The sequence below is a fragment of the Macadamia integrifolia genome, chromosome 5, assembly GCF_013358625.1.
Source record: "Macadamia integrifolia cultivar HAES 741 chromosome 5, SCU_Mint_v3, whole genome shotgun sequence".
NCBI lineage: Eukaryota > Viridiplantae > Streptophyta > Magnoliopsida > Proteales > Proteaceae > Macadamia > Macadamia integrifolia.
The window spans coordinates 31357943-31370282 of record NC_056561.1 but is presented as its reverse complement, the minus strand read 5'-3'; the positions used below and the strand labels follow the sequence as shown (position 1 = coordinate 31370282).

At 41.4% G+C, this 12340-nt stretch overlaps 1 protein-coding gene across 1 annotated transcript in view; it reads left to right on the top strand.

Moving 5' to 3' along the window:
* LOC122079088 (alpha-amylase 3, chloroplastic-like) overlaps positions 1-12340 on the top strand; it is a 46639-nt gene that overhangs the window by 18069 nt on the left and 16230 nt on the right. The window contains 1 exon segment of the mRNA XM_042645333.1: positions 2230-2479. Within this exon segment, the coding sequence (XP_042501267.1) occupies positions 2230-2479 (250 nt within the window).

The following is a 12340-nucleotide window of genomic DNA, read 5'->3' as shown; positions in this document are numbered from 1 at the left end:
ATCTATCTCGTCCATATCACACCAAAATCTCAGCAGCCTTTGGATGGGCATCAAGCCTACGTGGTCGAATCTTGGCCGTCCATTTCACTTCCCTTTACTCCTCTTTATTACAATCAAGCCCCTGCCTCCATATGTTTCAGTGCTTAAAGACCCCTTGCAACTCAGACCTTCAAAATCTTTAAATTACACAAAAGCCCTTCGAATTTCAAAAATAAAATCCGAAAAATCCACCCACCACCGAGAGCAACTGATGGATTTTCGGTTTGGATTTTCGAACCGACTTTACGGAAACGCTTATAACTTTTTCATACGATATCCGATCGATATGAAACGAAGTGCGTTGGAATCGTAACTGGATGCTCTACGACTTTTCAGAAGACTCAATCATCTGAATCATCCATGTAAAAAGACCAAAATGCCCCTACACCTTTCCAATGACGTATCTTTCTCATACGGAATCGGAATGCGCTGAAATCAGAACCGTTGGAAAGATTGTATTTTTGTCGTATTGTTACATGTAGAATTTTTCCTTTAAAAAATTCATCTTCAATGCCGAAACTGCCCTTGACTGCCATAAATGCCGTAACTTCTTCATACGGTATCGGAATGTGACGAAATCAAATGCACTGGACTAGGAAAATTACAATCTATATTTTTCATGAAGAACCGATCTTCCAAAAATGTCATTTTCATTGCCGAAAATGCCCTCGATCGTAAATAGGCCAATTTTGCCAGTTTTGACCCAGAAACCCGCACCACCTATTAATAATGTATTAAACCACTCCATGCATACCAAGCTGCTCTGTTATCTCATCGGTGACACTGGATACTACCATGTCATCATTTTCATCCACGTCACCCAAACTGGCCACGTCATCACCGCCACGTGGCCGAGTTGCCAACAAGGACAACCATAAAACAACAGTATCCCTGTTCTTCAAACAAGCTTGACTGAAACAATTCTCAAAGCATTATATCGATACATAGAAAAACTAGATAGAGCAGAAAACTAATCCATAATTAGAAGATGATGTGGATAAAATGTCCACTTAGTTTGAGGCTTTGAGCATTAACAGATATTGCTGCATGACAGATGAGACAATAGAGCTGGAAATGTTTCCAACTTAGGCGGGAGCTAGATCTCCACACCCAATAAAATATATAATAAATCAGAAATGGGATAAAGTTTTCACATTGGGAATTTAATCCCTTCTCAAAACAGGCTAAAAATATACCAACCTATCAAGCATCATTACATCTCAAAGCATCTCCAAAGTTTCCTTAGCAGAAACTTCATATATGTAATTTTATATAGGGAAAAAGAAAGCTGCCTGGTCACATGGCCCCTATGCCAAACACAAGGGCGCACGAAATTACCGCCACACCCCGTATGAAATAAAAAATCCCATTCATGTTGATGCCCCTACGCATGCTCTGATTAGCCTCCATGCTGGTGTAGAGGCAATGCAACCAGGCAGAGATCTCTTGCCCAATATATATATATATATAAAGATTGAAGGGAGACTGCTAGAGCATAATTCTTAGAGCTCTAGGGGTCTCAGTTTCTCTTCTCTCATCCTCCGTCTTTCTTTTCTCCATCTTATGTGATTACTAGTTGTTGGTCTTTGATACTATTACAACCTTAATAAACCATATTGAAGAAATAGAATTCTACTGTCCCAAACATTAAGCTATGCTTTAGTAGTGTGGTGATGTTTTAGTGTTAGTGGTGACATTTATAATTTGTGGCAGTGTTTAGGCTTATGTTATGAGTTATGGTGTTGTTAGAAAGTGTGGTGGTGTTTAAGTGATGGAGTATGGGTATTAGTGCCATTGTAATAGATTAGGGTTATTGTTAGTGCAATTTAATGCTCACGGTTGGCCTTTCACGTGAACTCTTTTCCCCTCTCTCTCATTCTCTCTTTGTTGTTGTTCTTCTTCTTCTTTATAGATTCTGGTTGTATTATCTGATTACGTAAGAAGCTCAATAGAGAAAATGCAACTTCGCCAATTTGTCCTGTTGTAATCATATCCTTAGATTCAAGAGAGAAACTCCTCTTCATCCTTTTAATCTGCTTTTATTATATATTCAATGGTTTTCTTTATGTTTCCTTTCATTCTTCATCCTATCATCCTGCTTTTACTTTACATCGTCATGTTTATGTTTCCTTTCATTGGTGCTTGTACTAATATGATTGGAGTATGGTTGCTGCTAACACGTGAATGCAGGAAAGAGATTGGGTATGATGGGTGGAGGCTTGATTTTGTTCGAGGATTCTGGGGCGGTTACGTAAAGGATTACTTGGAAGCAAGTGGACCATACTTTGCTGTAGGTGAGTACTGGGATTCTCTCAGCTATAAGTATGGTGAATTGGATCGCAATCAAGATGCACATCGGCAGAGGATTATTGACTGGATTAATGCTACTAAAGGGACAGCTGGGGCATTTGACGTCACTACAAAAGGCATCCTTCATGATGTAAGATTCTAGCTATTTGGCTTTCTTAAGTTTCATTTTCCTTTCATCAGGTGGATTACTTTCATATTCTAAATCAATCAAGCAATTAGTCATTGATTTATTCTTTGACGAGTTTTTTTCTTAATATATGATATCTACTAGATCTGCAACAATGAGAGATGCTTACTTGAAGAAAGTTGATGCAGATTAATAACCAAAATAGGCTTGTTTTATTAGGAATAAGCCTAGGGTTGGGTTATATTTGTTTTCTTAGGAGTCAAGTTATTAATTGAATTAAGTCATTAGTAGTTAGTCAAGTTCTTTGGTTTGAGAATGGTCAAAGCTACTATTGACATGTTGTTTCCCCCTCATCACTGCAAAATTCGAAGACGGATTTTTTCAAGATGGGGAGAGTTGATGCAAATTAATAACCAAAATAGGCTTGTTTTATTAGGAATAAGCCTAGGGTTGGGTTGTATATGTGTTGGGCCTTCAGTCCATGTGGTTTGGAGTGTATTGGGCCACTTTTATTGGTCTAACAGTGATGGGGACATCAAGACGTACAGCCGAAGGAAGAAGAAGGAAGAAGAAGAAAGAAGAAGAAAGAAGAAGAATAAAGGAAGGCTCGATCCAGCCTTCCCAACGCTGGATCAAGTCCTCTCCTTCCAAAATTTGCCAAGATTGTGTGGCCCCCACCAAATCTGATAGTTTAGTAGTTTTATTTCCTAGGATTTTGTTTATTTGAGTCTTTAAGTTAATTAGGAAACTAAGTAATTATCCTATTGATTTCTTTTTAGAAAGTTTCTTTGTTTATGAAATAGCATTCCTAGAATAATATTTTCTTTTTAGTAATTAGTCTCTTATTTATGTAAGGCCATTGGCCACGGTTCTAAGGAATGAATGTGAATTGAAAAACAGCCAAGGAGCAAACCCCCCACCCCTCTCACGATTCTCTCTCTCTTTCAATCTCGTCTTTCTCACTTTCTTTCTCACCTTTTCTCTCTTTATTCTCTCGGTTCTCTCTTTTCTCTTCTCTCTTCTCTCGCCTCCCTCTCTCTCTTCCAATTCCCTTTTACTGCTACTGTTTACTGTCTAGTGCTGTTGAATGTTCTCTGCTGCTGCTGTTTCCTGCCTACTACTATTGGATGTTCTCTGCTGCTGCTGTTAATCTCTGTTGATGCTGCTGTTATTCTCTGTTACTACTGTTGCACTATTGCAGCCTCTGTTTGCAACAACTGAAGGCCATACTACGTGGATAGATCATCACCTGGGCTGCTGCTGATCTCCTTTCAATGAACGGATTACTGCTGGACACCATCTTCAAATCTGGGCTGTCTTCTTTACTCTCAGACCTGGGCAGCAGATAAGTATAGAATAAACCCTCCCATTCCCTCCATTATCCCCTCATTATTTACTCTGTTACTTCTATTAAAACGCACCCCCCCTTTTAGCCATTGTTTAACATTTTATTTACCACATTGTTTGCCTTAAGTATTGTTGGTCTTCTTATTACTAGTATAACTGATCTTAGAGCATATAGCATGGGGTTTCTATCTACTTTTGATGCTTAATAAACTAGTGCTGTAACCTAATTTTGATTGCTGCCATGTTCCCTACCCCATGTTTCCCCTTGAAGCTTGAGTGAGTTTATGTGTTTTTCTTCTTAGATTATTATTGCTTTTTGCTACTTTGTCTATTAGTCTCATTCTATGTTGCATGTTAAATCTTGTTTGCTGAGTTTCTTTTGTCCTGTTTACCCAAGTCCCTTGAGTTAACCCTACCTAGTTAGTTAATCTTGTAGGAAACCTAGTCAACTAGGAACCCCCTACGTCATCTTGGTATCAGAGCATGGTTTTGTCTAGGTTTAGGGTAATTAGGTACTGCTGTCCTTTGTTTACATGTCTTACCTTTCGAGGTCTAGTCTTTGTCATCATCTGTCCGTAGTCGAGTCTGAGCTAAGAAAGCGATACCATAGATTAGAGGACACCCTTTTCTTTCTTAAGTTGGTAGGACCAAATAGCATTGGACGCTATTCCCTCCAAAAGCACATACTTGAGAGGGAGATTTGACATCAAGATTGAAAGGGCTAACTACCTATCTTAATTGGAGATTCTGAGTAGACCTTGAGTCTTTGGTGGCAACCGTACCTTGGCTGCCCATCTCCTTATGTCCACTCGTAGTGGTAGAGCATACCAGGATATGTCTGACCCTCCTAGAACCTCCACCCAATCTGAGCAACTGGCTGAATTCATGAAAGCTGCTTAAGCCATACAGGAAACACAAGCTATCCATCTCCAAGCCCTTACCGATAAGTTGGCTGCCCTCGAGACAAGTGCCCAAAACCCTGATGGATGGCAAGGTCGTAACACAACTAGCACTGAACCTAGGGGCAGAGGCCCTAACCCTGAGGAAGTAAATGAGAATAACTAGACTGATGGTTATGACCTGATAGGGGATAACTTCCAAGGCCTAGGGTGTGGTAGGGATCGGGGTAGGGGTCGAGGCCCACCACCAAGACGCCAAACCCAATATGGAGATGATGAGGGTTATAAGCATCCTGATATGGGCTTTGATGTTAGACGGATGATTAAGGTAGATGTCCCTACCTATGATGGTCAGATTGATGCTAGGATCTTTCTGGATTGGATCAAGCAGATAGATAGGTACTTTGATTTCCACGATATGCCAGAGGAAGTCCGCTACCAATTTGCTAAGTTCAAGCTTATTGGAGCTGCCCAGGACTTCTGGACAGACCTAGAGTATCAGGAGGACCACCTAGGACTCGAGCCAATCACTGCCTGGGTAGAGATGCAATAGGGAATTTTTTCCTATCACTTATAGGCTCCAGTTGTTGAATGAAATGAATACCCTGAAACAATGAAAGTTGACTGTGATTGAATACATGAGCAAGTTCAATGAATTGAAATTAGAAGCCGTATTCGGGAGGATGTTGAGCAGACACTATCTAGATTCCTTACCAGATTCAACTCTGAAATTCAGTCTCGTATGGCACCCCACCTGGTGCAAGACGTTCCACAAGCCTTCAGGATAGCCCTTGAGGTGGAATCCTCTATGAGAACTTATTCTTAGAGGAAGAGCTACCAAACTGGGGAGTCCCAATTTAGAAAACCACCCCAAGGCTCAACTGAATTCCCAAAACCCATTGCTGCACCACAACGTCAATTTGACAACAAGGGTAAAGGAATTTTGGGAGAAGCACCCAAGAGTAATGGACAACAACAGTGCTTCAAGTGTCGCGGGTTTGGTCATTTCTCTAGAGAGTGTCCCAATAGGAATCTTTATGTCGGAGAGCAGACCCTTGAAGAAGGTGCCCAAGAGGGGTTTCAGGACCATGAGTATGAGGACCATAGACCTGATGAGACCATATCTGATGAGGACATCGAGGAGGCCGGTGTCCTCAAGCTTGGCATTGTGCGTTGCATGGTCTCACAACCTAGGAGTAGCGATGATTGGCGACGAACTAATATTTTTTATCACTTACACATGTCATCAGGGCAAGAACTGCCGCGTCGCCATAGACAACGGGAGTTACATGAATGTGGTCGCCAAGAGCGCTGTTGCTCGAATGGGCCTCAAACCTGAACCCCACCCTAAGCCTTACAAGGTTGCCTGGGTTGATCAGTCCACCATTCCCGTTAATCTGAGGTGTTTAGTTCCCTTGCACTTTGCAGGATATAAGGATCGAGTGTGGTGTGATGTCCTAGAGATGGATGTTTCCCACATCATCCTAGGTAGACCCTGGTTATATGACCGAGATGTCACCAATTACGGGAAGTCTAACACCTATGTCTTTGAGTTCAAAGGGAAGAAGATCAGACTGACCCCCAGTGCCCCTAGGGAAGTTAAGGTTCCAGAACACAAGGGAAGTACATCCAAACACCCCCACCAAAACACTCAACATTTTAAATCAACAACAATTTGAAGGAGAGTGTCACGAGTCAGGGGTGATTTATGCTCTAGTTGTCATACAGAGTAATACCGATAGGTCACGCTTATTCACTGAGGCTCTTAGAGAAGTGCGACCCTTGTTGAAGAAATTCGAGAGGTTATTCCCTGAGGAACTACTTGATGAGTTACCACCTATGCGTGACATCCAGCACGCTATTGACTTAGTTCCAGGATCCTCTCTCCCGAACTTATCCCATTACCGAATGAATCCCAAAGAACACGCCGAACTCAAACGACAAGTGGATGAACTGTTGCAGAAGGGATTCATTAGGGAAAGCCTTAGCCCGTGTGCTGTACCAGCCTTGCTCACGCCAAAGAAAGATGACACCTGGCGTATGTGTGTTGATAGTAGGGTCATCAATAAGATCACCATCAAGTATAGGTTCCCTATCCCTAGGCTTGATGACATGTTGGATATGATGACCAACTCTTCGATCTTTTCGAAGATTGATCTCGAGAGCGGGTACCATCAGATTAGGGTTAGGCCTGGAGATGAGTGGAAGACAACCTTCAAGAAGAAGGATGGCCTCTTTGAGTGGTTAGTCATGCTTTTTGGCTTGTCAAGTGCACCTAGCACCTTCATGAGGATAATGAATCAAGTGCTTCAACCATTCATTGGCAAGTTCCTAGTGGTTTACTTTGATGACATTCTTATCTATAGTAAGACCCCGTCTTTCCACTTGGATCACTTACAGAAGGTTTTTCATGTGCTCTTACAAGAGAAACTCTATGTCAACCTTAAGAAGTGCACCTTCATGAGTGATCAAGTCATCTTCCTAGGATTTGTTGTGTCAACTCAAGGAGTATCTGCTGACCCTGAGAAAGTGAGAGCGATTGTAGAGTGGCCTGAGCCAACTAATGTCCATGAGGTAAGAAGCTTTCATGGCTTAGCCACTTTCTACAGGAGGTTCATCTACTGGTTTAGTTCCATTATGTCTCCTATCGCCGATTGCATGAAAAAGGAGTTTCAATGGACTAAGTGCTACGAAGGCCTTTAATGATATTAAAAAGCTTATGACTGAAGCTCCAGTCCTGTGCCTCCCAGATTTCTCTAAGGTCTTCGAAGTGAATTGCGATGCATCTGGTATTATGATAGGTGGTGTCCTAGGACAAGAGGGCCACCCTGTTGCCTATTTTAGTGAGAAGCTTAATGAAGCTAGGTAACGATATTTCACATACGACAAGGAATTCTATGCGGTTATCCAATCACTGCGCTATTGGCGACATTACCTTTTACCGCAAGAATTCGTGCTATTCTCTGACCACCAGGCTTTGAGATACCTGAGTGGCCAAAAGAAACTTAACCAGAGGCATGCCAAGTGGGTTGACTTTCTCCAAGAGTGCACTTTTGTACTCAAGCACAGACCTGGTGTCGAGAATACTACTGTAGATGCACTAAGCCGGGTGAACATGTTCCTCAGTCACACCAATGCTAGGAGTCGGGCTAGTGTGCTACTCCAGGCAATGAGTGTAGAGGTTGTAGGGTTCGAGCGAGTCAAGGACCAATACCCCACCTGTTCTGATTTTAGTGAGCCGTTCACTTCCTTGAGTGAAGGCAACCCGGTCAACCGCTCGGACTACCTACTTAGGGAGGGCTTCCTTTTTAAAGGAAGCAAGTTGTGCATTCCCAGGACTTTACTCCAAGATTTCCTGATCTGGGAATTACATGCTGGGGGAGTCGCTGGCCATTTCGGTTGAGATAAGACCATCACCCTCGTTGAGGACAAATTCTTTTGGCCAGGACATAAGAGGGATGTTGCTAGAGTTGTGAGTCAGTGTCAGATATGCCAGACCGCCAAACAACAAAATCAAACACATGGGTTTGTACACTTCCTTACCTATTCCCCATTCTCCTTGGCAGGACCTTAGCATGAACTTCGTGCTTGGTCTACCAAAAGCCTCGAGGGGCTATGATTCTGTTTATGTGGTTGTGGACCGCTTCTCGAAGATGGCCCATTTCATCCCATGCTCTAAGACCTCTGATGCATTCATAGTAGCCAGATTTTTCTTTAATGAGGTTGTCAAGTACCATGGGTTGCCCCTCACCATAGTGTCTGATAGGGATGTTAAGTTCACTAGTCATTTTTGGAGGACCCTGTGCCGGATGATGGGTACGAAGCTTCGTTTCTCCTCAGCTTTTCACCCTCAAACCGATGGCCAAACCGAGGTTGTCAATAGGAGCTTAGGGAATTTATTGTGTTGCCTCATAGGGGAACACCTTACCAGTTGGGATCGAGTCCTTAGCCAGGCTGAGTTTGCGTATAATAGTTCTAAGAACCGTACCACTGGTCTGTCCCCCTTTGAGATCTGTTCAGGATACCAGCCCCGAGCACCCATAGACCTTATCCCAGTCGTGTCTAGTTCCAGGACCTCCTAGTCAGCCGAGTCTTTTGCTCAGCATATACATGATTTGCATGCAGGTATAAGAAGACAGATAGCACTGAGCAACGAGCAATATAAGTCGAAGGCAGAAGTGCACAGAAGGCTACAAGAGTTTCAAGAGGGTGATATAGTGATGGTTAGAATTAAGCAGCAATGTTTTGTTAGGGGAAAAGCGAGCAAGTTGCATGCTCGTAGCACAAGTCCGTTCAAAGTACTCAAGAGGATAGGTGCCAATGCGTATGTTCTTGATCTACCAACTAGTATGGAAATCAGTAATATTTTCAATGTTGAAGACTTTGTCCCATACCATGGTACCTCTACCATTACCCCTTTCTATCCTGATGACTTTGAGGACTTTCCCTTCACCATTGATGAGACTATTGAACCAAACCAACCACCTCCCCCCACCTCATTACCACTTGTGCCTATGGTCACGAGAAGGACTGAAGAGATTGAGGAAATCCTTGATGAGAAGATTGTGTCCACACACATTGTAGGTTCTAGAGAGTTCTTGGTCAAGTGGCATGGACGTCCGGAAATTGACAACACCTGGATCACAATGCAAGAAGTCCAACAACTCAACCCAGACCTACTTGACTATTACATGAGTTTTAATTCACCGGAGGTGAATTCTTCTAAGCCGGGGAGAGTTGATGGGGACATCAAGACGTACAACCGAAGGAAGAAGAAGACCCAACCTTCTTTGTGGTTGGAGGATTAAAAAAAGGAAGAAGAAGAAAGAAGAAGAATAAAGGAAGGCTCAATCCAGCCTTCCCAGCGCTGGATCGAGTCCTCTCCTTCCAAAATTTGCCAAGATTGTGTGGCCCCCACCAAATCTGATAGTTTAGTAGTTTTATTTCCTAGGATTTTGTTTATTTGAGTCTTTAAGTTAATTAGGAAACTAAACAATTATTCTATTGATTTCTTTTTAGAAAATTTCTTTGTTTATGAAATAGCATTCCTAGAATAATATTTTCTTTTTAGTAATTAGTCTCTTATTTATGTAAGGCCATTGGCCACGGTTCTAAGGAATGAATGTGAATTGAAAAACAGCCAAGGAGCAAACCCCCCACCCCTCTCACGATTCTCTCTCTCTTTCAATCTCGTCTTTCTCACTCTCTTTCTCGCCTTTTCTCTCTTTATTCTCTCGGTTCTCTCTTTTCTCTTCTCTCTTCTCTCGCCTCCCTCTCTCTCTTCCAATTCCCTTTTACTGCTACTGTTTACTGTCTACTGTCTACTGCTGTTGAATGTTCTCTGCTGCTGCTGTTGTTTACTGTCTACTACTGTTGGATGTTCTCTGCTGCTGCTGTTAATCTCTGTTGATGCTGCTGTTATTCTCTGTTACTACTGCTGCACTATTGCAGCCTCTGTTTGCAACAACTGAAGGCCATACTACGTGGATAGATCATCACCTGGGCTGCTGCTGATCTCCTTTCAATGAACGGATTACTACTGGACACCATCTTCAAATCTGGGCTGTCTTCTTTACTCTCAGACCTGGGCAGCAGATAAGTATAGAATAAACCCCTCCCATTCCCTCCATTATCTCCTCATTATTTACTCTGTTACTTCCATTAAAACCCACCCCCCCTTTTAGCCTTTGTTTAACCTTTTATTTACCACATTGTTTGCCTTAAGTATTGCTGGTCTTCTTATTACTAGTATAACTGATCTTAGAGCATATAGCATGGGGTTTCTATCTACTTTTGATGCTTAATAAACTAGTGCTGTAACCTAATTTTGATTGCTGTCATGTTCCTTACCCCATGTTTCCCCTTGAAGCTTGAGTGAGTTTATGTGTTTTTCTTCCTAGATTATTATTGCTTTTTGCTACTTTGTCTATTAGTCTCATTCTATGTTGCATGTTAAATCTTGTTTGCTGAGTTTTTTTTGTCCTGTTTACTCAAGTCCCTTGAGTTAACCCTACCTAGTTAGTTAATCTTGTAGGAAACTTAGTCACCTAGGAATCCCCTACATCAAAAAGGGAGGCTCTAAAATTGAGTACGGGATTACTATTTAGTTTCCATTTTAGTTGGGTTTGATTTGATTCCTATGGTTTCTTTGGCCTTTGGTTCATTGTTCAGTTGATTTGAACTATTAATGGTCACTGGTTTATTTCTACTTGGCCGATACTGATCTGTCCTAAGAAGTACTGGTTCTAGGGATTGATTGCTTGCTGATCTGCTTTTATATTCTGCTGGTTTGACATGATTACTTCTGCCATATTGAATCGATAGCCTGTTGGACTATCTTATATTATTCTGATTTTCTATTATGTTGTTGGACTGCTTTTGGTTGTTCTTTGGTTTAAAAGTTCCTATTGTATGGGTCTAGTTTGAGCTTGCAAATCTAGTCCTACATTAAAAGTAAAACAAGTAGAGATACAGATAGCCCACACCTACACTCTACTAATGGATTCTGAAAATCCAATGGATTAGACCTCAAATGTAAGCAGGCCCAATGATATTTGTGATCAGAATCTAGTTCAAATAAATAAGAAAATAAAGAGATAAGTGTAAGAAGTATGAGAGGGGAAGAGAGATACAAGAATGAGAGAGTAGGGAGAAATCAGAAATATCGTGAGGGAAAAAAGGGAGAAGAGACACCAATCTCAATTTCAAAGTAAACTAATTTTATTCCATTCATTCAATTGATAGGGTGGCTGTGAAGCGTCATAGAAAAAGAAATAAAATAGAAGTCTAAGGCTGCATTTGGTAGTCATTCAGTTCCAGAAATGATGTTTCATGTAAAAAACAGAATTTCATTTTTTGTGTCAAAATGCCGTTTTAAAATGAAAATAATGGTGTTTGGTGAACCTATTTTCAGGAACGATTACCTTAGTTCACTTTTTTTGTATTTAGAACGAAACCAAAATGATGGAACAAGGTTTCATCGTTCCATCATTTTGCGTTTTTAGCATTTTTTTACCTTTTAGTTACAAAAAAATCGAAAACACCAAGTTGAAACCAAACACTTTATCCCTTTTTTTTGTTCCTATAGAATGGAAAAATGCTGAAAACGTTTCTTTGGATGACTACCAAACGCAGCCTAGCTGTTCTAAGCCATCTGTTAGAATAAGAATAAGTGTGCCGCAGGGGCACATTAGGGCTTTCCCCTCTCCACCGACCCTAGTTAGAGTGGGGCGGCTGGATGGGGGTATTCTTGTAATTATTTTTTATTTTCTGATTTGTACTCCAATCATGACTCTATCATGATTCTATATTATAAATAAATGATTTGCGTGATCAGTTAAAGACACAAGCATTCTCCCATTCATCCTGTTAACATGGTATCAGAGCCTAATTTCATATCTAAGTTTTTAGTTTCCATCCCCTTCTTCCTCCTTCAAGAATTACAGACCTCCATCACCTTTGTTATCCTTCATCTTCTCCTACTTTTGTCCCATTAACCTACCATAGGCCAGCACTAATGAGGTGATTCCTACGAATCTAGTGGTTGTCCTATACCCTACCTTATAAACTAAAACCCAAAACCTTTACAAGAAAATTAGGGTTCTTCACTTTGCGATTT